At 43.9% G+C, this 27757-nt stretch overlaps 1 protein-coding gene across 8 annotated transcripts in view; it reads right to left on the reverse strand.

The window, feature by feature from the left end:
* Nucleotides 1-1227: 1227 nt before the first annotated feature.
* Nucleotides 1228-27757, reverse strand: part of CMTR1 (cap methyltransferase 1) — a 59756-nt gene continuing 33226 nt past the window's right edge. For 4 of the 8 annotated variants that reach the window (XM_067753116.1, XM_067753113.1, XM_067753120.1 and 1 more), the window contains 11 exons: nucleotides 11763-11819; nucleotides 10943-11000; nucleotides 10362-10430; nucleotides 9246-9443; nucleotides 8220-8342; nucleotides 7448-7539; nucleotides 6520-6588; nucleotides 5095-5142; nucleotides 3971-4083; nucleotides 3245-3353; nucleotides 1228-2595 (listed from right to left, as the gene is read on the reverse strand). In XM_067753116.1, coding sequence (XP_067609217.1) covers nucleotides 2463-2595; nucleotides 3245-3353; nucleotides 3971-4083; nucleotides 5095-5142; nucleotides 6520-6588; nucleotides 7448-7539; nucleotides 8220-8342; nucleotides 9246-9443; nucleotides 10362-10430; nucleotides 10943-11000; nucleotides 11763-11819 — 1069 coding nt within the window. In that variant the 3' untranslated portion in view covers nucleotides 1228-2462. Of the gene's footprint in view, nucleotides 2596-3244; nucleotides 3354-3970; nucleotides 4084-5094; nucleotides 5143-5787; nucleotides 6151-6519; nucleotides 6589-7447; nucleotides 7540-8219; nucleotides 8343-9245; nucleotides 9444-10361; nucleotides 10431-10942; nucleotides 11001-11762; nucleotides 11820-27757 lie in introns of those variants that run through there. The other 4 variants (XM_067753115.1, XM_067753117.1, XM_067753119.1 and 1 more) reach the window with 3 other exon arrangements.

Raw genomic sequence — 27757 nt, forward strand, 5'->3', positions numbered from 1 at the left:
AATGTCATGATCTGGTGGCAGCTGGGGGCAGTGGGGTGGCATTCAGGATGCAAGGGAGGAGAGGGGCCTGAAGGTAAGCCCCCAGCTTAGGTGGGGAGTAAGGCGTTAGCAAAGTGCTTCCTAAGGCAAACCATGGTGGGCGCCATCTCGAGGACTTGGGCACTGCTGGGGCTGAGAGGCAGACCTTGCACCACTTGTCTGCCACCCCCCACCAAACCCTGTCTTGCCCTCCAGTCGATGCCACTGCCTGTGATTATGGCAGAAAAAATGCAGCCTGTGCAGCAAAGGGCAACTTGGGGACTTGAGGTGGTCGTGTGGTGGTCCCACGGGAGTGCGGAGTTAATCCATCTTCAAGAGGCTGCAAGTCTGGCGAGGTGTGGCAGAGCCAGTGGGCAGCCGGAGCCACGGTAATGACCACACAGACTTAACGGTGAGTGGCCAGTAAATCAGCCGGCGTTTGCAGGAGCGGCAAACACAGACATTCCCCTCCCTCCACCGCCCCCGAGCACAGCCCTCTACTCCCAGCACAGGGGCCAGGAGGGCTGGGAGTGGGAGGCTGGAGTAAGGCTGAGTAGGGCAACCAAGAGGATGAAGGGGCTTGGGAGCCGAGATCACACCAAGTAAGTAAACGCAAGGAAAGGAGTTGCCCTGCGAGCTAAACTAAGGCTGTGAAACATTAAGGAAGGAATCTGGGGGCCCAGGTGAAGGAGCTAAGCAATGTGTAGGCAGCGGGCTCTAAGGGAGAACCTGCACCGGTGATGGGACTGGTGGAGAAACGCTAGCCTAGAGCAGAGAGGGAGAGGCGCCATCAGCACGCGCACGGCCTCCAGTGCAGACGCAGAGCAGGGGAGGTTGGCGGGGTCAGCGAAACCATCTCTCCCTTTCTCTCTTCCCCGTCTAGTGGCACTAATTGGTCTGACGCCTCTGTTATTTTAGTCACACACATTGATCCTGGATTGTCACATTGCCCTGCCGGGCTGTAGGTTCATTCATCCTCTAATCCCTGCTTCTCACAGGAGCCACATAATTTTGACTCTTCCTTGGGCCCCTCTTTGGCAGCAAACAGCAGCCCTGAGCTTGGACAAGGCTCTGATTAAACCCACCCTCTTTTCTCCCCTCTTGAGTACAGCTTCCTCCCCTTCACCTCCAGCCCAAGCTGTTTCATTCACGCAAGTCCCAGACCACAAAGCACCGAAGGACAAGCCCCAGCACAGAGCCACACAAGCATTAAAAATATGTTTATCTTTAATGATCCAAGATTCTGCAAGACACACTGATACCCAGAATTGGGTGGAAATACAGCATCTCAGCGGTGCTGCTGACAGCCTGGGGGATGCTGGCCTGAGACCCCTGAGGTGGAGTCAATTCCAACCTCATGGGGAACCTCAGTGCCCTCTATCTCCATGGAAACCAGTCTAGCACTGGGATGAGACCCTAGGGAGCCCACAGGAGCATCTCTGAGAGGTATTTCCCATTAAAAACAACCACAGGTTCCCTCCCCCACCCAAAGCTACTGCCCAGCTTCCCCCTCCACCCCGCCAAGATAGAGGAAATGGAGTGACCACAAAAGGACAAACAAAAGCAACTGTGCCTCCTGCTGGGGATGAAAAAACGGAGGGGGGAGGGTGGCAAGGTGGCTGGGACAAACGGGAGTGCCATGATTGCCAGAGGACTGAGTGCAACCCAACCCAACAGGACCTCTGTTACAGTGGGGCCACTACTGTTTGGCGCATAGAAAATGGCAGGTCTTCAAGGCTGCTTCCTTCCCTTCTAGAGCTGCCCGAGGTTTGGATCAAAAGGGGTGAGGCCCAGGAAGGCTCTACAACCCCAGGAAGCAGTCGCACCTACCACCAGACAATGCTACCTGCATCCTGACGTGGTGTCAGAGATGTGGGGTCCACATGCCTCCCTTCCCGGCCTGCGGGACGGTCAGAGGTTTGGGCTGGGAAAAACTCCAGGGAAGACCAGGAGAGGGTAGGGGGAGGAGACAAGAAAATCTCCAACTTGGCATCAAAACAGAGCAAGTTCAAAGAAACAAAACCTTGATTTATATAGCAGCTGCTCCTGGCCAGCTCACAACAGCAGGCCTCCTGCCTCTCAGGGTCGGCCCAATAAAAAGTTGGGCAAAGCAGGAGCATGGCCGCCCCCTCAGGGCACTGTGTGGAACTCAGAAAAGTGAGTCTACAGGATACAGGAAGGAATGGCAGAGCCGAAGCCCTGCTGCCCTCTGACAGACACATCCTCCACTGGCCCCATGTGCCCTGGGCCCTGACCTCAAACGTGCTGTAGGAGCTGCATCCTTCAGGCTGAGTCCCAGCAGGGGAGACAGTTCCCAGGCAGGGCTCCGGGGAGGGAATTCCCAAAAGTGTCCCAGAAGGCCCCAACTGAGCTTTTCAGAGGAGGCCACCAACCTCACAGCCAGGCTCAGGGAACGACAGGGCATTCGGCAGGGGTGGGCATCCTCAGGCGCTGTGCGTCTGGATGAAGGAGAGGACGTCCTCCTTGGACAGCTTGTCTGGGTCCTGGGGCTTCTGGGAGTCATGCACACGGATGCCATCCCCCCACTCCCAGAAGAGCCGGCCGTAGTAGCAGATGCTGGGGAGGAGAAGGGAGGTCAGAGGGCTGTACCCACGTGGAGCAGGACCAAGAGCTCACCACCCATCCTGGCACCCGTGACTTCGGGGATGGGTGTTCTTAAGAGTGTGTGTGTGTGCACTGGGGGCAGGGGGGAGGGCAGGTCTCACTAATGACTCCAATTGAGCGTCTTCCCTCTGGCAGCCAAATGTACCTAGTAGGCCCTGCTCCCTGCCTTCCAGAACCAGCTTTTTTCAACACACAGCTGCTGCTGCTAATTGCATCCTACTGGATCCTTTAATTACTGATATTCCTGGTTTATCTGTCTCTGCTGCTCTAATAGAACAGTATTAGTGTGGTGACACACTGGTGTCAGTGGCTAATTACAGGCACATCAGGGCTACTGGCTGCTGTCGAAACCTATGACCAACAATCCGGCAACACACTGGGTCCAAAGGCAAGACTGTGGACCTCAGCATTAGCCCACACCCGGCCAGGGTCGGGCCCTTCACACCCAGGACCCCCAACCATCACAGCCATACCCTCGTGGGAAGCCCCTGCATGGGCAGCAGTCAGTCTCAGGACCCGGGTGTGCCCCGAGAGGTCAGGCTGGCATTCTAGCAGGAGTACCTGGGGCTGCAGGGGGCAGGCCTGGAAGAAGACTACTTACTGAAATGGAGCAATGGCGTCTGAAGGGAGGTCAAAGGTAGAGTTCTTGGTTTTCTTGTTGTAGAAGAACTTCCTCTTGAAGCTTTTGCTGAATCCCATAGTCCATGGCTCTGACAGAAGGAAAGGGGGAAGAAGCCCAGAAAGGACACAAAATACCCATGGGGGACAGGTCAGTCCAGTGAAGGGCATGCCTTCCTTCACGCCCGTTCCTCCACTCCCATCCCCGCCAAACAGCAGCGGAGAAGAGCCTGTGAGGACACAGCCTTCATCACCCGCCCAAAGGGGCTCCAGGAAGACAACTAAGATAATTCTCAACAACTCTCCCCAGTCCCGCCAACCTGCTACCAGGGCAACATCTCTCGGGCCCTGGCAGAGGGAGTAGGAGTCTGTTAGCCAGAGGGTACTAAGGAAAAAGGATTCTACAGGTGATACGAATGGCCAAGCTTGACTTTCTGGATCTGCTGTTGCCCACTGCGAAGGCCCTTCTCCTGCCATGAGGACACCACGTGTGCATATACAAGTTGGGCTCCCCTCTCTCCAGCCCCAGCACAACCCCCCCAGGATCCACCGAAGAACAGAAGAGGCTCAGGGAACACAGTCCCGCTCAACATACACCTCAAAGAAATGCCCACCTCAGTAGGGAGCCCTTAGCTCTGGCTCAAGTAGGGTCTGGGCCAGTTGCCCTGGCTGAGGGAGTGGGGTTAGGGAACAGTGGCTCATCACCCACCATTCACTGTCCTGACAATGTAGAGGCCAGTGGGCACAAAGTGCCGGTCGTCCCGCCCTGTATAGCTGAGCTTTGGCGTGCCACTGGAGCCCTTGATGATCTTCATTTCCAACCTTGATTTTCCAGAGTAGGCATGCAAACAGGAAGCGTGAGTGTGTGTGTGTGTGTGTGTGTGTGTGTGTGTGTGTGTGTGAGAGAGAGAGAGAGAGAGAGAGAGAGAGAGAGAGAGAGAGAGAGAGAGAGAGAGAGAGCCCTAACGTTAGTCTCTGGCTAATGTCAAAATCAGCCAACCAACCACAGTACTTTACCTCAGTTCAACATGAGAAACTGAGGCAGAGACTTGAGTTGCTCCAGGCCACACAGAAAGTGAGTTTGAGTGCGGTGCTGGGTTTAGAACTCAGGCTCTGAACTCCCAACTAAGCAATGGAGGCAGGGAAGTGACACATGCCCCTGCTATGTTGCTGCTGTTTGCGGGGTGTCAGGGTGACACCGGTAAGGGTAAGATCTGACTACGAGTGCCACTGGATCTTCAGTTCACCACCCATGGCATCAGTGTGGCTACTAAAGAGTTAATTCGGGAGCACTGAGACCCAGCCCAGCTCCAGTGGCCACAGGGGCACACCCAGGATGAGACCCTCAGATCTGAGCACCCTGCACACCGCCAAGATTATGAGGAAGCAGTTACACCCCCTCTACCCCTCCAGGCTCAATCTCTCTGTCAGCACCAGGAGCTGGGATTTATAGTGTTTCAAGCAGCTTGATGCTCTGCCCCTAGCAGGGACAATCGTAACTGTTACAGCATCAACAAGCCCGCTGGTATTTCTGTCTGACGCACACACCCCTCGTAACTGTTACAGCATCAGTGAGCCCGTATTTCTGCCTGACACACACCCGCCCGGCTCCCCTCCTGACAGTGCTGAATCAGCTCTTAGCTGGGGGGCCCTTGGCTGCAGCTGAGCCACGCAGGCAAAGGAGGTGGGGGGGCGGTAGAGGCAGCCACCAGGGCAACTCACCACCACACCCCTAACCCACCGCTACAGAAAAAGAGAACGAATCCTGGACACTGCCATGCCCCCCACCCCAACTCCTCTCAAATCCTGAGCTACGCTGGCTGAGTCACTCACCTGACAAAAATCTTCTCCATCTCCTCCAGCCTGTATACCTCCTTCACCCTGTGGACAGACGGACAAAGAGCTGACAAAGGATTCTTGGTGGGACACTTGTCTGGGCAGCAGCTGGTAGGCAGGAGGCTGTGCCTATCCTCACCTTCTGCCTCAGGCCCTGCACCACCCAACCCACCAAGAATGAGGACCCCTAGCCTGTCACTGCCACCCTCCACAGACAAGCCCTAGGTTTCAGAGCTGCCAAGCACCTCCTGGAGCCTGCCCCAGGGCACCTGGGGAGCGCAGCTATGGTTCAGGAAGTCAGGTGGGGGAAAGAGGAAGGTCTGGCAGACCAAGATGTGCCTGTCAGCATTCCCACCCTGGGTCACCGTCACCATCTCTAGAGGCCAGAACACCAAGGGCCAGGCTCTTGCCCAGGTCTGTCTACATGGATTTTAGGCCTTCCTGTAACAGAGTTGCTTCCAAATCGTCCTAATAGGCCTATTACCATTAGGGGTGAGGAGACCCCCCTACCCAGGATGCAAGGCTCCTGTTTGATGCCCAGCCCTCCACCTCTGGGGGCCCCTGAACACGCCTTTGGAACTGCTACTGAGTAAGGTGCCCAGAAGCCAAGCAACCAGACCGTCACAAGCAGCAGAGGCAGGACCCCTGGAAGCTGCTTCTCAGGAACCGGCAGACAGGACATTTTAAAGTGCAAGAAAAAATTACTTTTAGACTTTCAGAAGACTTCTAAAAGTGCATTCCCACTATTGGATTTAATCCTATGTAAATCTGTATTAAAAAGAATAATGAAAATTATTTTGATAAAATGTACCTCAGTCTCTAGTCACATGAAGCCCCAAAGATAATAACCTCAGACCTCAGCCCAGACTGGAAAAGTCTGTTCCATCTGTCTGCTCCCTCACTGTTACCCTCTAAAGGCCTAGAACTTTTACATTACCTAACGTGGCAACAAACCATGGCCTTCTTTCCATGCACCAAGGATCCCATTACCTCAAACCAACCTTTTCTTTTTCATGTTCAAAAACTCCCATTCCCTCAGCACCCTTTTCTTACCTGAAAAAAATGAAAAGGCCAGGATTGATATGCTAATGATATTCAAGCATGAATGTGTGGCTCACAAGGTGTGTTAGTGCTCTCAGAGGCATGTGTGTCTTAAATGAGGATGCCTTAAACCTGAGGAACGAACCTCTCCTGTGGAGGTTGGCCCACTGTGACAGGCAGGAATGGGGGATACTCTGGGGCAAAGGAGTCACCTACCCAGCACCCCCAAGCAAATCACTCAATGGCAGTCTGATCTCTAATGCCAGCCTGGTCTGGTCTCCTCCACTGAGCCCTCCCAGCCCTCACAGGACAGGGAGGCAGGCACTGGCCAGAAAGAAGCAATGGGAGAGGAGGATTTGGGGGGAGAGATGATCTGCTCACCTGATGGGATTCATGTCAGGCCGACTGGGCTTGGAAACAGCTTTCACAAATTTCTCAGCAAGCTGAATTCTACAATCCAAACAGAGTCTCTCAGAGGCAAGTAAGGGTATCTTTACCAGCACCTGCAGCCCCAGGGCACTGTCATGGCACCAGTGGGAGTACACTCCTGAATCTGCAGCAAAACTGCTCCAAGAGGCAGCACTCATGTCTCCCAGGAAGCCCACCCTTGCCCTTCTCCAGTGATGTCGTCATGAACGCCCTCTCCCCCACTCTGGATTCTGACCTCTACTTTCAATACATCTTGGTTGGTTTCCCTGAAGTGTAACTTCGGCTGTGTTCAGTCACCTCCACCAGAACTTCAAGCATCATCTTTATTCTGTGCGTCGGCTCCTTCACCCCAAACCACAGATACCACAGTACACCCACTCAGATGAACCAACTTAGGAGTGACTTCAGCACCATAGCGGTGTAAGATGTCTCTCCTTTTTGTACCCCCGTTTTAAACGACTGATTAGGAATCTATCCACGAACAAAAGTACCTCTGTGGGAGTTGTGGGATCCATAAACTGACTTAAGTGGGACCACCAAGAACAGAACACATTCTTCAGAGGAGAAGACCCTCCCTCTTCCCCATAAGGTCACCCTCTTGCTCAGCCTTAAAACAAACATCACCTCTGATCTGAACAGCTGAGGCAAAATAGAGTGTGCTAGTATGTATGAAATCAAGGCCCAAGTCCTGGTAACTGGGAGTGTCAACACCAATTTCTCACCCTGCCCTTGGAACCAGCTAGTGGGTAGAAGAGGGAAACTCTGAGGATGCTCTTAAGCAGAGAAAGCCTGGGAGAGGCCCAAGCCACAGAGGCTGCCGCCATAGAGCTGCCCTGGCCCACCCCGGCCCACCTTCCCTCCCCCAGGGCCCAGGTCAGACCGTTGGTTAAAGTGCTGCTCCCGCACGTCGCTGCCATTCAGCACAAGGACATCGAGGATGTGGATGGCACTAATCTTCCGCTGGGCCTTCCCCTAGAAGGACAAGTATGCTGCCCACCCTGCCAGGAATTGGCCTGGGGCTCACTCTGCCCACGGTGGCACGCTGGCCTCCATTCTACACATAGCCGGGGGAAGGGAAGGGCTCTAAACACAGGATATTTCTCTCACCTCCCTCCCAGTTGATTCTCAGCACCAGGCTGGCCCATGCTTCTGAGAAGACAGAGGCCTGAGGTGATGGGTGATGAGCCCCCTTGAATCTCAAACCCAGTGAGGCTGCCGCCATGGTGCTCCAGCAGGCCCTGGCTTCCCACTCTGGCCAACTGTTCCCACTGACTGTTCTGAAAGTTATCTGTATGGCTGTAATACCCAAAGCTCATGGGAAATAACAAGTTGCTTCTTTCCCAAGGAATCCTTGGTCAATAACAATCAGCAGCTAAAAAATATGCAGCAGGTTCACCAGGGACTTTGCTACACAGAGATGATCAAGATCTCCTAAACATAAGGAGACTGTGGTCCTTCCTACCTGAATATGCCATGGCTTAGAGCAACTACTCGAGGAGGAGGAACAATTACAAAGCATTCGCCAGGCCTTGGGCCCTCTCAGGCACCACATACACATAACCCAGTTAACTCAGGGGGCATGGGGGCGAAGGGACAGGCCCAGCTGTTCCCCAGATGGCAGAGCCATACACGTGAGCAGAACCACCTCTAACCTCCCCTTTCAGCTCATGGACAATCTCCACAGAGAGCAGAGTGTCCCGGGGTAGCTCTGTCTTCAGGTCCAGCTTGACCCAGCGGTCTGACTGGCGGCCATCCCATGTGTAGATCTGAGACTTCTATGGGCAGAGAGAAAGGGCCAGGTCAGGCAGACAAAGACATTGAGTGGTGAGAAGCTCAGCTCTCAAAAGGGCTTTTAGTTGGTGGCTACAAGCTGATGGGGCTGGGAAATGCCAGAAGAAAAGGTCTCAGAGAGATTAGTCAGTTATACTTCGTACACTATAATGACAGTGTTGTCCTCCACTGCCTCAGTGGAAGAGGAGAGCTCTGACTGTCCCACTGGGAGGGAACAGGCTCAGGGCACTATTCAAGAGGCCTGAGTTCATGATCAGAGGCCCTCAAGAAAGATCCAGCTTGGTGTATGTCTGAAGTGGGTTTGGTGAAGGGTCCGGAGAACAGAGCAGAGCAGAGAGAAAGTAAAAAAAGATAAAGTGTGAGAGGACACAGAGAAAGTAAGTGAGGAAGAAGAGATAAAACTATAAAGACAACTCAGAGTGAAAAGAAAGAGCAATGAGGACTTTACCCAATTAAGATATAGAACTGCCAAGGTTTTCCCTCACCTCATTTTAGACTCCAAAGACAGGGGATGACGTGGGATGGTGGTGGTGGTGCAAAGAAATAGCTGCATGGGCTCAAGCCAGCTTAGCCTACTGACCATCCTGCTAGCCTAGGAAGCTCCACATCACAAGAAAGGAGGCAGTGTTCCCTTTAGCGATACATGGAGGTGAATAAGCAAATACATGGATAAATGAAAGATAGAAAGAATGAATGAATGATATTTGGCTAACTTAGAGGAAGAAAGGAAGTGAAGTTTCAAGAAATACCTTCCCTGCAGTCAAAGCTCCAGCTCCCTGGTGCCAAGAGAACGTGCACCAAGTGTGGCAGGCAGCTGTCCAGATTCCCACAGACAGACAGCAAGCTTCCACCACCCAAGCTGGGTAGGAAGCCAGCTGCAGACTTACCCCCAGGCCGATGAGGAACTTCTGCTCACTGCCAGACACCATGCAGCGGTAGTCGAGCACTGGGCGGATCTTCTCCAGGGTTTTGGAAGTAAGCAGCGTGGGCTTATAGCTGAAGATGTCGATCTCAGTGCCCTGCAGCCCCGGGTCAGAGAAAACACGGCTGGGTTGGGGGAAGGGACAGGCGCTCAGTACGGGTGCCTGGAGGGTGGGGAGTGGGGCAGGGAGTTAGGGCAGGCTGGGGGAGGGGAGGGACAGGAAGCACTTGCTGTCTGAAACATGCCCCCTGCTCTACCTACACATGCACTAACTGGGATCTAATTCTGTCTGCTTGGAGTGTTCCTTTAGGATCTATTAGGAGAGCCTGGGAAAGGAAAGAACACCGAGTCCCCAGAGTACAGATCGATTTACCAGAGCTATAAGGAAATGTCACCAGAATATAAAAGCCTCCCCTTCACTAAAACTGAAGGCAAAGACTTGCAAGCAGTTGGTTTGAAAGCAGCTAAGTAATCTCTCTACCCATTCAGAAAAATTTACACGTGCTATTTTTTTTTTTTGAGGCCATCTTGAACCTCATTCTCCAGTCCCTAACCAGCACAATGGCCCATGATCTGGGCCAGATTTAAATAAAGCCCAGGGAAAAGCTGGAAGTCAGGTGGTAGGAAAACATAGGGCAGAAGAATTCTGAGGACCACTCACCAGAAACAGAACAGAAAGTCTAAGTTTAGGCCAGCTCCACTGTGAGCTCTCCTGGCAGCCCCTCCTGGCCCTCTGACCAGCTCCCCAGCCTAAGATCATCCCATACTTCATGTCTCCCCTGCAGGCACACTCACAGGACCCTAAACTTGCCAGGGAGTGAGAGCCAGCACCACCCTTTGGGCAGCGGGAATGCTGAACAGAACACATCTCGGGCCAAGAATCTTCAGGCAGCCTGATGGGCTCCCAGGGAACTCAACACCCTACACCAAAAATTCCCATCTGTGGTGGCCTCAGCCCAGCCCCGGGAACCCATGTGGTACCTGCACAAGCCCTCTGGAGGCCAGGCATCTGGGGGTCTCAGTGATACTACATCTAATTAGGCCTCTCTAACTTTTTATTTTCACCAGATACCAAGCTTACCTGGATTAGCTCGAAGAACTTAGATTTTGGGTCTGTGGAAGAAGGAGCAACTCTAGCCTGGTCTGGGATCTAAAACAAGACAGCAAAGAGCTTTGGTTTTCAAACGCATTTTGACCAAGGCTGTGTGTGAGTTTACGCAGGCAAGGGCTTAGGCTCAGGCTGGGCAAGAGGAAATGGCACACAACAAAGGAAGCTGGGGTGGGCTGGGAGTGGAGTTGGCTAATTCAGTCACTGCTCCCTTTCAGGCCCTGTGGTAGCACACCCCAAAGGCCACTTACCTTTCTCTGGGGCTCTCTGTGGTCAGTGTTGCTACCCAGGGCCACCAGCAGGAAAATGAGGCCTGTTTACCCACCACCTTTGTCCTTGCTAACCAGCCTGCAGGGCTAAACGAGCAGTGAAAGGGCCAAGGAGGTTACTCCCAACAATGCTGAGACATCCAATTCTGGAGTGCTGTGAGGGTAGGCAGATCTCTTCATTGGGGCAGGGGCGGGGAACCCTAAGATGACCGGGTTGGGAGTCAGTCCCATTCTTCTTTAAAGTTTCCCTGCCCTGGAGCAAAAATGGGCTGGGGAGACACTCACCCCCCAAAGCCGGAGGCACTCTTTCCGGATCTCTGCCTGCCGAGGCTCACTCAGTGTCCTGGGAAAATGAAGCCAGTAAATGACTAAAACGTCAAAGGCATACAAGGAGTGTGCCTCCCGTGCACCCATCAGAACCCCAGAGAGAGGACGTCAGTGTGCACATGCACATACGAGGCCAAGTTGCCATTACACAGGGTGCTTATAAGACTCCCATGCCTCTGCCTCTTGGAGACAGGAGCTCAGATATACACAAAGTGAGATGGCCTCCTTGTCCCACCACAAAGGGAAGGGAGGAGACCACCCTCCTGACCACCCTGGATGTCAGGGTCCCCACACACCCTTCTTCCAATTACCCATCGGCACATGCTGGCTCCTCTGACAAAGGCCACATTGAGTCCATCCCAGGATGTCACCACGTCCCAGAAAGCTGAATTAACTTATGCTCACCCCCTACCAGAGGTTTTCCTTGACCAGTCCTACATCTCCTCTCTTGATCACTCTTTACTCTGTGTCCCCTGAACGTTAGACGTTCTACGCATGCTATGCCACTCTACATCCTCTGATGCACTGTTAACAACTTTCCTGTATCCTTTTCCTGGCTTACCCTTGTCTGTCCAAAGACAACATAATCTTTGAGGGCAAGGTTCATGCCATATGCTCCTCTGGCATCCTTCACAGACTACAGCAAAGTATGAGATTAAAAAAAGTAGGTATTTTTAAGTGTTTGTGTAAATGAAATAAACAAAGAGCTCAGGAGGAGGAACAAAACATAAAGATCTTCCCTTGAAATAGGTGAATTCTGGAAAGGGGCAACACTCACGTGTCTTGAACAAAGGCATGGATTTTGGCCAGAGCTTTGATCTGCAGACTACAATGGCTAGAAGAAAAAAAATGATTTTATCTCAGAAGGATTACCAAAAAAGACAGCCAATAGACATCAGGACAGAGAAGTTTAGCCAGAGCAGTGGCCATCTATGTTTGAGGGAGGGGCTAGAGAGTCAAAAGAGAAACCCCTCGACCATACTCTTAAGGTACCTGATAAAGGCTTAGGGTAAAGCAGAAGAACTGAGTCAAACCCTCCAGACACTCAGATCCCAAGTCCAGCTAAAAGGAAGGTTCTGATAGCATCCTTAAAAATTTGAAAGCAGTAGTGAATTGATTCTTTTTTTTTTTTTTAAAGAATCTTAGTTTTGCAGGATCTTAGTTCCCCAACCAGGGATCGAAACTGTGCCCCCTGCAGTGGAAGCGTGGAATCCTAACCACTGGACCACCAGGGAATTCTCTGAACTGATGCTAAATAAAGCAACAACAGAGCGCAGACCCAGTTCAACTACACACTAAACTGACTTACCTGCACCAACAGCTGCCCTTTCTACTTTAGGCTCCATGACTCTTTTAGACACAACGTCTGGCTTTTAATTTTAAAAGTGAGACGTGATAAAGCAAGATGTGACCCACTGACAAGATGGAAAACAGTCCAATAGAACAAGACCCAGAGGTGATCCAAATGTTGGAATTATCAGACAGGACCTTTAAAATAACTGTGAAAAACACGTTAAAGGATCTAGTGGAAAAGGTATAACATGCATAAAAGATGGAGAATATTGGCAGAGATATAAAAACTGTATTTTGGGGACTTCCCTAATGGTGCAGTGGTTAAGACTCCATGCTCCCAATGCAGGGGGCCCAGGTCCGATCCCTAGCCAAGGAACTAGATCCCACATGCATGCGCAACTAAGAGTTTGCATGCCACAACTCAGGAGCCCGCATGCCGCAACTAAGGAGCCCACCTGCCACAACCAAAGGAGCCCACATGCCACAACTAAGGAGGCCATGAGCCGCAACTAAGACCCGGCACAACCAAATAAATTAATTAAAATAAATAATAAAAACTGTATTTTTAAAAAGCAAATAAAAACTTTAGAAATGAAAAGTATATTAGCAATAAATGTTTTTTTACTTATTTAATTTACTGACGTATAGTTGATTTACAATATTATGTTAGTTGCAGGTATACAACATAGTGATTCAAAATTTTAATATATTACACTCTATTTAAAGTTATAAAATATTGGCTATATATCCTTGTAGCTTACATATTGTACACATAGTAGTTTGTACCTGTTAATCCCCTACCCCTATCTTGCCCCTCCCCTCCTCCCTCTCCCCACTGGCAACCACTAGTTTGTTCTCTAAATCTGTGAGTCTGTTTCTGTTTTATTATTCATTCATTTATTTTTTAGATTCCACATATAAGTGATAACATACAGTATTTGTCTTTCTCTGACTGATTTCACTAAGGTCCATCACTCTAGGTCCATCCATATTGTTGCAAATGGCAGAATTTCATTCTTTTTATGACTGAGTAATAAATATTCCATTGTGTGTGTATCTCTCTCTCTATATATATATATATCTCACATCTTCTTTATCCATTCAGCTGTTGATGGACACTTAGGTTGCTTCCATATCTTGGCTGTTATAAATAATGCTGCTATGAACAGTGGGATGCAATCTTTTCAAATTAGTGTTTGTTTTCTCCGTATAAATACCCAGGAGTGGAATTGCTGGATCACATGCTGGATCAGTTTTTTGAGGAACCTCCACACTGTTTTCCACAGTAGCTGCACCAATTTACATTCTCGCCAACAGTGTAGTAGGGTTTCCTTTTCTCCGCATCCTCACCAACATTTGTTGTTTGATGATGGCCATTCTGACAAATGCAAGGTGATCTCATTTGATTTGCATTTCTCTGATTAGTGATACTGAGCACCTTTTCATATGCCTGTTGGCCATCTGTATGTCTTCCTTGGGAAAATGTCTATTCAGGTCTTCTGCCCATTTTTTTAATTGGATGGTTTGTTTTTATTGATATTTGAATTATATGAACTGTTTCCATATTTTGGATATTAACCTTTTATCAGTCACATCGTTTGCAAATATTTTCTCCCATTCGGTAGGTTGTCTTTTCATTTTGTTGGTTTCCTTTGCTGTGCAAAAGCTTTTAAGTTTAATTAGGTGGAATTTCTTTATTTTTGTTTCCTTTGCCTTAGGACCTGATCCTCCCCCAAATTTCTATACTTTATGTCAAAGAGTGTTCTGCCCTTGTTTTCTTCTAGTTTTATGGTTTCTGGTCTTACATGGGTCTTTCATCCATTTTGAGTTTAATTTTGTACATAGTGTGAGAAAATGTTCTAATTTCATTCTCTTACATGTAGCTGACCAGTTTCCCCAGCACCACTTATTGAAAAGACGGTCTTTTCTCCATTGTATATTCTTGTATATTCTTGCTTTGTCATAGATTAACTGACAAAATATAAAGGGAAAATCTAGAAAGCAGTCAGAGAAAAAAGGACACATGACATACAGAGAAACAATGATAAGAATAATGGCTGACTTCTCATCAAGAACAAGAAAGGCAGAGAATAGTGGAACAGTATCTTTAAAGTGCTGAAAGAAAAATGCCTCAAATTCTAAATTCAATGAAAATATCCTTCGAAAGAGAAATAAATGTATTTTCAAAAGACAAAAGCTGAAGGAATTACTCTCCAACAGACTTGCACTAAAAAAGTAATTCTAAAAGAAATTCTTTAGGCTTAAGGGAAATATTCCATTTATGTATATACCAGATTTTCTTTATCCATTCATCTGTCAATGGACATTTAGGTTGTTTCCAAATCTTGGTTATTGTGAGTAATGCTGCAGTGAACATTGGTTGGGGGGACGGGGGGGCTCATATCTTTTTGTGATCCTAATTTCAGTTCTTTTGGATAAATACTCAGAAGTAGAATTGCTGGATCATATGGTAGTTCTGTTTTTTTCTTTATTGCACTGACTAGTTCCTCCAGTATAATATTGAATTGAAGGGTGAAAACAGACATCTTTGCCTTATTCTTGATTTTAAGTATAAAGTATTTAACCATTAAGTATGATGTCAGCTGTAGGTAGGTTTTTTGTAGATGTCCTTTACCAGACTGACAAAGTTTTCTTTTATTCCTAGTTTGCTGAGAGTTTTTAATCATGAATGGATGTTTAATTTTGTCAAATAGTCTTTCTGTATCTATAAAAATTATTATATTATTTTTCTTCTTTATTCCTTTAATACAGTGAGGTACAATGAATGATTTTCAAAAGGTATACAGATCTTGCATTTTTAGATAAACTCCAGTTGGTCACGAGTATCACATATATATTGCTAAATTTGATTTACTAACATTTTATTAAGGATTTTTATGTCTATGTTCATGAGGGGTGTTAATCTATAAATCTGTAATCTTTTGAAGTTTTTGTCTTGTTTAAATATCTATATATTTAAATGCTATAAATTTCCCTTTATTAATCCCTTTTTAATTCCTTTAAATATATATATATATAAAGGAATATACATATTTAGTCATCTGTCAATGGACATTAAAAGGCATATAAATTGGAAAGGAAAGCATACAATTATTTATTTGCAGAAGACATGGTTATATATGTAAAAAATCTTAATGAATCTACCAAACTACTAGAACTAATAAGTAAATTAAGCATTCACACAAAATACGTAGTCAATATACAAAAATCAATTGTATTTCCATATACTAGCAATGAACAATTAGAAAAGGAAATTTTTAAAACACAATTTACAATAGCATCCAAACCCATAAAATTCTTAGAAATAAATTTAACAAAAGATGTATAACACCTCTATACTGAAAACTATAAAACTGCTGAGAAACATTAAAGAACCTAAATAAATGGTTATTTTTTGGTTCATTTATAGGGAGATTCAATATTGTTAAGATGTCAATTCTTCCCCAAATTCACCTATAAATTTAATGTAATCTCCATCAAAAATCCAGCAGGCCTACTGTAGAAATTGAAAAGCTGATCCTAAAATTTATATGGAAATGAAAAACAAAACAAAAAAAACACCTGGACTAGCTAATACAATCTTGAAAAAGAAGAACAAAGATTGAGAACATATACTATCTGATCTCAAGATGACTTTTTTCAAGGTATAGTCATCAAGAAAACATAACAAAGGACAGAAAAACAGATTAATGGAAACAAAACAGAGTGCCCTGGATAAAATCACACATATACAGTCAAATAATTTTCAACAAGGGTACCAAAGCAATTAAATGGGAAAAGGAAAAGTATTTTCAACAAATGGTGCTAGAACTGGATATTTATAAGGAAAAAAAGAACTTTGACCACTACATCATACCATATACAAAGATTAATTTCAGATGGATTATGGACCTAAACATATAAGCTAAAACTATAAAATTTCTAGATGAAAGCTGGAGAATATTTTCATGTCTTTAGTATACATGAAAAATTTTTAGAGAAAACAAAAATCACCAACAAAAAGAAAAAACTGATAAACTGGATTTCAGCAGCAAAATTTAAAACTTCTAGGCAACTGAATTGAAAAGGAAGAAGTAAAATTATCTCAGTTCGCAGATGACAGACCTTTTATGCAAAAAACCCTGAAGGTTCCACAATAAACTGTTATAATAATCAAATTTCAGCTAACTTGCAGGATACAAAATCAAGAGACAAAAATCAGTCACATCTCTATACACTAACAATGAACAATCTGAAAATGAAATCATCAACTCTATCTACAATAGCATCAAAAACAATAAAATACTGAGGAATAAATTAAATCAAGGAAGTGAAAGACGTACACTGAAAGCTACATAACACTGCTGAACAAAATGAAAAGAGACATAAATAAATGGAAGGGCATGCTGTGTTCATGGATTGGAAGACTTAATATTGTTAACATGACAATACTACCCGAAGCAATCTACAGATTCAGTACAACCCCTATCAAAATCCCAATGGCAGTTTCTGCAGAAACAGAAAAATCCATCCTAGAAATCATATGGAAACTCAGAGGACCCCAAATAGCCAAAACAATACTGCAAATGAAGAACAAAGCTGGGGACCTCATATACCCTGAATTCAAAAAAACTTACTACGACACTGCAGTAAAACAGTGTGGTACTGGTATCAAGACCAATGGAACAGAATAGAGAGCTCAGAAATAAACCCTCACATATATGATCAAATGATTTTCAACAAGAGTGCCAAGGCATTCCATGGGGAATGGATAGTCTTTTCAACAAATGGTGCTGGGAAAACTGGATATCCACATGCAAAAGAATAAAGTTAGACTCTCACTTTACACCATCTATAAAAATCAATTCAAAATGGATCAAAGACCTAAACATAAGAGCTAAAACTATGAAACTCTCAGAAGAAAACACAGGGAAAAGCTTCATGACACTGGATTTAGGAATGGACTTGAAGCATAGGCAATAAAAGAAAAAAACAGATAAAATGGACTACATCAAAATTTAAAACTTCTGTGCATCAAAGGACACAATCAATATAATAAAAAACAACCCACAGAATGCGAAAAAATATTTTCAAATCATATATCTGATTAACAGATTAATACCCAGAATGTATAAAGAACTCCTATAACACAACAACAAAAATCAAACAAACCAATTTAAAAATGGGCAGGGCTTCCCTGGTGGCGCAGTGGTTAAGAATCCGCCTGCCAATGCAGGGGACACGGGTTCGATCCCTGGCCTGTGAAGATCCCACATCCCGCAAAGCAACTAAGCCTGTGCACCACAACTACTGAGACCACATGCCTCAACTACTGAAGCCCGCACGCCTAGAGCCTGTGCTCTACAACAAGAGAAGCCACTACAATGAGAAGCCCATGCACCACAATGAAGAGTAGCCCCCGCTCACCGCAGCTAGAGAAAGCCCACGCAGCAACGAAGACCCAACGCAGCCAAAAATAAATAAATACAATAAATTTATAAAAAAAGAAAAAAAATGGGCAAAGGGAGGTGTGGCCACGATGGCAGAGTAGGAAGACCCTGAGCTCACCTCTTCACATGGGACACCAAAATTACAATTATTTAGAGAGCAACTGGCTATAAAAACAACCTGAAGACTACCAGAAGAGATTTTCTAGCTATAAAGAAGAAACCACAATGAGATGGGTAGGAGGGGTGGAGATGTGGTATAGTCAAGACCCACACCCCTGGGTAGGTAACTCACAAATGGAAGGATAATCACAACTGCCCAGGTTCTCCCCAAGGACTGAGGCATCTGAGCCCTGGATTGGATTCCCCAGCCCAGGGGCTTTGCACCAGGAAGATGAGCCCCATAATGTCTGGCTTTGAAGGCCAGCGGGGCTTACTTACAAGAGAGCTGGAGGGCTGTAGGAGACACAGACTCCACTCTTAAAGGGCACATGAAAATTCTCACATACTCCCAAGTCCCAGCACTCAGGCAGTAATTGTAAAGGAGGCTGCGTGAGACCCACTTGGTGATCTTGGAGAGTCTCCCAGAGAGACAGGAGGCCACTGGGACTCCTCTTGGGGACACAGATGCTGGCAACAGCCATTTTGGGGGAGCTTATTCTACCATGAGGACAGTGGTGTGTGCAAGTGCCATTTTGGTGTCCTCCCTCTCTCTACCTATTAGTGCTGGGGGCTTGCCCACCCACCAATGGGCTAGCACCAGTCCTGAGACCCCCCCAGCCCCTTCTGACAGCTGCCCTAGGACTCAGCCCCATCCACAAGCAGCCAGCACCAGCCCCTGGTCCCCCAGGGCCCCACAGCCACCACCCCAGGATCAGGCCCCACCCACCAGAGTGTGAGCACCAGCCCCAGGACCCTCCTGGGACAGGCAGTCAGCCACAATGGGACCCAGCCCCACCCACTAGCGAGCTGGTAACTACCACACAAGGTAGGGCCTGGCAGCCAACTGGGTCAGGGGCCAGCCCCACCTAACAGCACACCCACAATAATCAACCCTGCCACAACTGAAGGGCCCATGCAGCCCATAGCCCTAGAGCCCATACCTCTGGTAACCAGAGGGGAGTGTGTTGCTGGGCCCATACGACATCTCTTATATAAGTCCACTTCTCCAAGGTTGGGAAACGTAACCAACCTACCTAATACATAGAAATAAACAGAGAATCAGGCAAAGTGAGGAATATATCCCAAGTGAAGACATAAGACAAAACCCCAGAAGAATTAAGCGAGGTGGAGATAAGCAATCTACCCAATCAAGGGTTCAAGGTAATAATCATAAGGAAGCTTAATGAACTCGGTGAATGGATGAACACAGTAAGAAGTTTAACAAAGAGTTAAAAAATATAAAGAAGAATCAAATGGAGCTGAAGAATATAATAATGTAAATAAAAAACACACTAGAAGGAATCAGCAGTGTATTAGATGATACAGAGAAACAGATAAGTGAACTGGAAGACAGAATAGTATAAATCACCTAAGCTGAAAAACGAATTTTAAAAAATGAGGACAGTTTAAGAGAACTCTGGGGCAACATCAATCATACTAACATTTGCATTATGGAGGTCCCAGAAGGAAAAAAGAGAGAAATGGGGGCAGAGAACTTATTTGAGGAGAAAATAGCTGAAAACTTCCCTAACCTAGGAAAGAAAACAGACATCCAGGAAATACAGAAGTCCAGGCAACACAGAGAGTCCCAAACAAGATGAATCCAAAGAGGTCAACACCAAGACACACTATAATTAAAATGGCAAAAATTAAAAGATAAAGACAGAATCTTAAAAGCTGCAAGAGAAGGACAACTAGTTACATACATGGGAACTCCCGTAAGACTGTCAGCTGACTTTTCAACAGAAAATTTGCAGACCAGAAGGGAGTGGCATAATATATTCAAAGTGATGAAAGGGGAAAAAAAATCTACAACCGAGAACACTCTACCTTCCAAGAACGTCATTCAGATTTGAAGGAGAGATAAAGATTTTTATAAACAAGCAAAAGCTGAGAGAGTTTAGCAACACTAAACCAGCTTTACAATAAATGTTTAAAGGGACTTCTCAAAGCAGAAAAGGCCACAACTATAAATACGAAAATTAAAAAGGAAAAATTCCATTGATAAAGGCAGATATACAGTAAAGTTAGCAAATCAGCCACTTATAAAGCTATTAGGAAGGGTTAAAGTCAAAAATAGTAAAATAATTTATATCCACAATAAGTAGTTAAGGGACACACAGACATAAGTACATAAAATATGATGTCAAAAATGTTAAACGTGGGAGGGGGAAGAGGGAAGTACAAATGCAAGGTTTTTAGAACGCATTCAAACGTAAGAGCTCGTCAACTTAATAATCACGTACATATATATAGATTGTTATGTATTAACTTCACAGTAACCACAAACCAAAACCTTTTATAAATACACACACAAATGAGAAAGGAATCCAAACATAACACTAAAGACAGTCATCAAATCACAAGGTAAGAGAGCAAAAGAAAAAGAAAGGAACCTTTCTTTTTCAAAAGGAAAAGAACTACAAAAACAACCAGAAAACAGTGAACAAAATGGCAATAAGTACATACCTATCAATAATTACTTTAAATGCAAATGAACTAAATGCTCCAATCAAAAGACATGCAGTGGCTGAATGGATAAAAAAACAAGACCCACATATATGCTTCCTGTAAGACTCACTTCAGATCTAAAGACACACAGAGACTGAACGTGAGGGGATGGAAAAGATACTCCATGCAAATGGAAACTAAAAGAAAGCTGGGGTAGCTATACCCATATCAGACAAAATAGACTCTAAAACAAAAACTGTAACAAGAGACAGAGAAGAACATTATACAGTGATAAAGGGATCAATCCAACAAGAAGATATAACAATTGTAAATATATATGCATACAACATAGGAGCACCTAAATACATACAGCAAATATTAACAAACATAAAGGGAGATATTGACAGTAACACAACAGCAGTAGGGGATTTTAGCACCCCACTTAACATCAATGGACAGATCATCCAGAAAGAAAATCAATAAGGAAACATTGGCCTTATATAACACATTAGACCAGATTGACTCAAGATATATACATAGAACATTCCATCCAAAAGCAGTAGAATACACATTATTTTCAAGTACACGTGAAACATTCTCAGGATGGATCACATGCTAGGCCACAAACCAAGTCTCAATAAATTTATAAAGACTGAAATCATACCAAGCATTGTTTCCAACCACAAGGTATGAAACTGGAAATCAACTACAAGAAAAAAACTGCAAAAAACAACCATGTGGAGGCTAAACAGTATGCTACTAAACAACTAATGGGTCACTGAAGAAATCAAAGAGGAAATAAAAAAGTACCTAAAGTCAAATGAAAATGGAAACACAATGATCCAAAAACCTATGGGACACAGCAAAAGCAGTTCTAAAGGGGAAATTTATAGCAATACAAGCCTACCTCAGGAAATAAGAAAAATATCAAACAATCTAACTGTACATGTCCTTTATGAACTAGAGAAAGAAGAAGAAACAAAACCCAAAGTTAGTAGAAGGAAAGAAAGATCAGAGCAGAAAGAAATGAAATAGAGGCGGAAGAAAACAACGGAAAAGATCAATGAAACTAAAAGCTGGTTCTTTGAAAAGATAAACAAAATTCATAAACTTTTAGCCAAATTCATCAAGAAAAAACGAGAGAGGGCCCAGATAAATAAAATCAGAATGAAAGAGAAGTCACAACCAACACCACAGAAATACAAAGGAAATTTAAAAATTACTACAATTATACTGACAACCTAGGAAAAATGGATAAATTCCTAGAAATATACAATCTCTTAAGACTGAATTAAGAAGAAATAGAATCCATTGAATGAATGGATAAAGAAAATGTGATGTGTGTATATATATATATATATATATATATATATATATATATATATAATGGAATATTACTCAGCCATTAAAAAGAATGAAATAATGCCATTTGCAGCAACACGGATGGACCTAGAGATTATCATACTAAGTGAAGTATGTCAGAAAGAGAAAGACAAATGCCATATGATATTACTTATATGTGGAATCTAAAATATGACACAAATGAACATATCTATGAAACAAAAACTGACTCACAGACATAGAGAACAGACTTGTGGTTGCCGGGGGTGGGGGGGGGGAGTGTGGAGGGAAGGAGAAGGATTGGAGTTTGCGATTAGCAGGTGCAAACTATTATATATAGGATGGATAAACAACAAGGTTCTACTGTATAGCAAAGGGAAATATATTCAATATCCTATGATAAACCATAGTGGAAAAGAATATGAAAAAGAATATATATATATGTGTAACTGAGTCACTTTACTGTAGAGCAGAAATTAAACACAACACTGTAAATCAACTATACTTCAATAAAATTTTTTAAAAGAGAAGAAATAGAAAATATGAACAGAGTGATTACCAATGATAAAACTGAATGAGTAAAAACAAACAAACAAAAAACCTCCCAACAAACAAAAGTCCAGGACCAGACAGCTTCACAGGTGAATTCTAACAAACATTTAAAGAAGAGTTAATACCTATCTTTCTCAAACTACTCTAAAAAATGGAAGAGAAAGGAATGCTTCTGAACTCATTCTACTAGGCCAGCATCACCCTGCTACCAAAACCAAAGACACCACAAAAAAAGAAAATTACAGGTTAAATATCACTTATAAACACAGATGTAAAAATCCTCAACAAAATATTAGCAAACTGAACTCAACAATACTTTAAAAAGATTAAGACCAGGGCTTCCCTGGTGGCGCAGTGGTTGAGAATCTGCCTGCTAATGCAGGGGACATGGGTTCGAGCCCTGGTCCGGGAGGATCCCACATGCCGTGGAGCAACTGGGCCCGTGAGCCACAACTACTGAGCCTGTGCATCTGGAGCCTGTGCTCCGCAACAAGAGAGGCCACGATAGTGACAGGCCCACGCACCGCGATGAAGAGTGGCCCCCGCTTGCCACAACTAGAGAAAGCCCTCGCACAGAAACAAAGACCCAACACAGCAAAAATAAATAAATTAATTAATAAACTCCTAGCCCCAACATCTTAAAAAAAAAAAAAAAGATTAAGACCATGATCAAATGGAATTTATCCCAGGGGTGCAAGGATGGTTCAATATCTGCAAATCAATCAACATAATACACCACATCAGCAAACTGAATAAAAATCGTATGATCATCTCCATAGATACAGAAAAAGTTTTTGACAAAACTCAACATCCATTTATGATGAAAAAAACTCTCAACAAAGTTGGTAGAGAGAACATATCTCAACATAATAAAGGCCATAGATGACAAACCTACAGCCGACATCATACCCAACAGTGAAAAGCCGTAAATCTTTCCTCTAAGATCAGGAACAAGACAAGAGTGCCCACTCTCGCCACTTTTATTCAACATCATCGTATTGGAAGTCCTAGCCACAGCAATCACACAAGAAAAAGAAATAAAAGTTATCCAAATTGGACAGGAAGAAGTAAAATTGTTACTGTTTGCAGATGACATATACATATACTATATACAGAAAATCCTACAGATGCCACCAAAATGTTATTAGAATAAATGAACTCAGTAAAGTTGTAGGATACAAAATTAATATACTGAAATCTGTTGCATTTCTATATACTAACAACAAACTATCAGAAAGAGAAATTAAGAAAACAATACCATTTACAACTGCATTGAAAAGATAAAATACCTACAAATAAATCTAACCAAGGAGGTAAAAAGATGTGTACTCAGAAAACTATAAGACATTGATTCATTCAAGAAACTGAAGATAACAAAACCAAATGAAAAGATATACTTTCCATTTGGCTGGAAGAATATTGGATTGGAAGAATGGATTCCAATGGGTTGGAAGAATATTGTTAAAATGACCATACTACCCAAGGCAATCTACAGAGTCAGTGCAATCCTTAACAAAATACCGATGGCATTTTTCACAGAACTAGAACAAATAATTCTAAAATTTGTGTGAAACCGTAAAAGACCACAAATATCCAAAACAACCTTCAGAAGAAGAACAAAGCTGGAGGTGTAACACTCCCTAATTTCAAACTAGGGAAATAGGGTCAATTAATCTATGACAATGGAGGCAAGAATATACAATGAGGAAAAAACAGCCTCTTCAATAAACAGTGTTGAGAAAACTGGATAGCTACATGCCAAAGAATCAAACTGGCCTACTTTCTCACTCCATACACAAAAATAAACTTAAAATAGATTAAAGACTTAAATATAAGTAAGACTTGAAACCATAAAACTTACAGAAGAAAACACAGGTAGTATGCTCTTTGACATCAGTCTTAGCAATTTTTTTTTGATATGTCTCCTTAGGCAAGGGAAATAAAAATAAACAAATGGCACTACATCAAAAGCTAAAAGGCTTTTGCACAGCAATATATCTGTGCAAACAATATATCTGATAAGGGGTTATAATCCAAAATATACAAAGAACTCATACAACTCAACATCAAAAAAAAAACAAACACCTAGATGAATGGATAAAGAAGATGTGGTGCATATATATACATAATGGAATATACTCAACTATAAAAAAAGAACAATGCCATTTGCAGCAACATGGATGGACCCAGAGATTATCATAGTAAGTAAGACAAAGACAAATATCATTGTATCACTTATATGTGGAATCTAAAAAAATTATGCATACGTACTTGTTTACAAAACAGACTAACAGAAACAGACTCACAGACACTGAAAACAAATTTATGGTTACCCAAGAGGGAAGAGATAAATTAGGAGTTTGGGATTATCAAATATAAACTATATAAAATAAATAAGCAACAAGGTCCTACTGTATAACACAGGGAACTATATTCAATATCTTATAATAAACTATAATGGAAAAGAATCTGAAAAATAATACACGTTTTATATATATATAAAACTGAATCACTTTGCTGTGCACTAGAAACTAACACAACATTGTAAATCAACTATACTTCAATTTAAAAAAAAAAACACCTGATTAAAAAATGGGCAGAGGATCTGAATAGACATTTTTCTGTGGAAGACATACAGATGGACAAGAGACACATGAAAAGATCATCACTAATCATCAAGAAAATGCAAATCAAAACCACACTGAGATATCACCTCCCCGTCAGAATAGCTGTTATCAAAAAGACAACAAATAACAAATGTTGGCGAGGATATGGAGAAAAAGGAACATTCGTGCACTATTGGTAGGAATGTAAATTGGTACAGCCACTATGGAAAGCAGTATGGAGGCTCCTCAAAAAATTAAAGATAGAACTACCACATGATCTAGCAATTCCACTCTGGCTATTTTTCTGAAGAAAACATAAATGCTAATTCAAAAAGATATATGCACCCCTATGTTCACTGCAGCATTATTTACAATAGCCAATATACAGAAGCAACCTAAGTGTCCATCAACAGATGAATGAAGATGTGGTATATATACACAAAGGAATATTACTCAGCCATAAAAAAGAATGAAATCTTGCCATTTGCAACAACATGGATGGACCTAGAGAGTATTATGCTAAGTAAAATAAGTCAGAGAAAGATAAATACTGTATGACTTCACTTATGTGGAATTAAAAAAAAAATGAACAAACAGAACAGAACAGAAATAGACTCACAGATACAGAGAACAAACTGGTGGTTGCCAGAAGGGAGGGGAGTGGAGGGGGGATGAGTGAAATCAGAGAGGGAGATTAAGAGGTACAAACTTCCAGTTATAAAATAAGTAAGTCACAAGATGCAATGTACAGCACAGAGAATATAGTAAATAATATAATAACCTTTTAAGGTGACAGATGGTAACTAGACTTCAGTGACCATTTTGTAATGTATAAAAATATCAAATAACTATGTTGTACACCTAAAACTAATATGATATCGTAAGTCAATTATACTTCAATAAAAAATAAAATTTTAAAAATAAAAATGGGCCAAGGACTTGAATAGACATTTCTCCAAAGAAGATATACAAACAGCCAATTTGCATATGAAAACATACTCAACATCATTACTCATTAGGGAAACGCAAACCAAAACTACAATGACCAGTTCAGACCCATTAGGATGGCTGAAGTGTTGGAGAAGATATGAAGAAATTGGAACCCTGGTGCATTGCTGGTGAGAACGTAAAATGGTGCAGCAATCCCACTTCCAGAGGTATACCCAGACAAACTGAAAGCAGGGACACAAACAGTTACTTTGCACACCAATATTCATGGCAGTATTACTCTCAATAGCTAAAATGTGGGGAAAACCCAAATGTCCATCATCAGCTGAATGGATAAACAAAATGTGGTATGTACATATAATGAATTATTAATTAGCCTTTAAAAAGGAATGAAATCCTGACACGTTACAACATGATCAATCTTGCAAACATTATGCTAAGTGAAATAGCCAGACACAAAATGACAATTATTGTATGAATGCACTTATATGAGGTACCTGCAATAAGCAAATTCACAGAGATAGAAAGGGGAATGGGGGATAAGGGGAACGGGAGTTACTGTTTCACAGGTAGAGAGTTTGTGCTTTGGATGGTTAAAAAGTTCTGGAAGGGCTTCCCTAGTGGCGCAGTGGTTGAGAGTCCGCCTGCCAATGCAGGGGACACGGGTTCGGGACACGGGTTCGTGCCCCGGTCCGGGAAGATCCCACACGCTGCGCAGTGGCTAGGCCCGTAAGCCATGGCCACTGAGCCTGCGCGTCCGGAGCCTGTGCTCTGCAGCGGGAGAGGCCACAACAGTGAGAGGCCCGCATACCGCAAAAAAAAAAAAAAAAAAAAAAAAAGTTCTGGAAATGCATCGTGGTGATGGTTGCACAACAATGTGAATATACTTAATGCCACTGAATTATACATTTTAATAAGGGTTAAAATGATAAATGTTATGTTATGTATATATTTATTTATTTATTTTTGGCTGTGTTGGGTCTTCATTGCTGTGCGCAGGCTTTCTCTAGTTGCGGTGAGCGGCGGCTACTCTTCATTGCGGTGTGCGGGCTTCTCATTGTTGTGGCTTCTCTTGTTGCAGAGCATGGGCTCTAGGCGCGCAGGTTTCAGTAGTTGTGGCATGTAGGCTCAGTAGTTGTGGCTTGCGGGCTCTAGAGCTCAGGCTCAGTAGTTGTGGTGCATGGGCTTAGCTGTTCCATGGCATGTGGGATCTTCCCAGGCCAGGGCTCGAACGTGTGTCCCCTGCATTGGCAGGCAGATTCTTAACCACTGTGACACCAGGGAAGCCACCTGTTATGTATATTTTACAATTAAAAAAAGGACTCAGGGCTTCCCTGGTGGCACAGTGGTTGAGAGTCCGCCTGCCGATGCAGAGGACACAGGTTCGTGCCCCAGTCTGGGAGGATCCCACATGCCGCAGAGTGGCTAGGCCCGTGAGCCATGGCTGCTAGGCCTGTGCATCCGGAGCCTGTGCTCCGCAATGGGAGAGGCCACAACAGTGAGAGGCCCGTGGACTGCAAAAAAAAAGGACTCAAAAATTTTTTTAACTTTGCTTATCAAAAGACACCATTAAGAAAATGAATAGGCAAACCACAGATTGGGGAAAGATATTCACAACACACCAGACTTGCATTCAGAATATATAAATAATTCCAACAACTTAATAAAAATGCAAATCAATTTACAGGTTGCTTAAACACTCTGTGCAGTTGGGAGCATTGAGAAGTCCAGTTTTGCCATGCATCCACACAAACCCGTATCAGATGCCAGCGTGGCTCAACAAAAAGAAGTCCAATTATTCAACATAGTTTTGGAAGATTTAGCCACAGCAATCGGAGAAGAAAAAGAAATAAAAGGAATCCAAATCGGAAAAGAAGAAGTAAAGCTGTCACTGTTTGCAGATGACATGATACTATACATAGAGAATCCTAAAGATGCTACCAGAAAGCTACTAGAGCTAATCAATGAATTTG

This window comes from Pseudorca crassidens, chromosome 10 (genome assembly GCF_039906515.1).
Source record: "Pseudorca crassidens isolate mPseCra1 chromosome 10, mPseCra1.hap1, whole genome shotgun sequence".
Taxonomy (NCBI): domain Eukaryota; kingdom Metazoa; phylum Chordata; class Mammalia; order Artiodactyla; family Delphinidae; genus Pseudorca; species Pseudorca crassidens.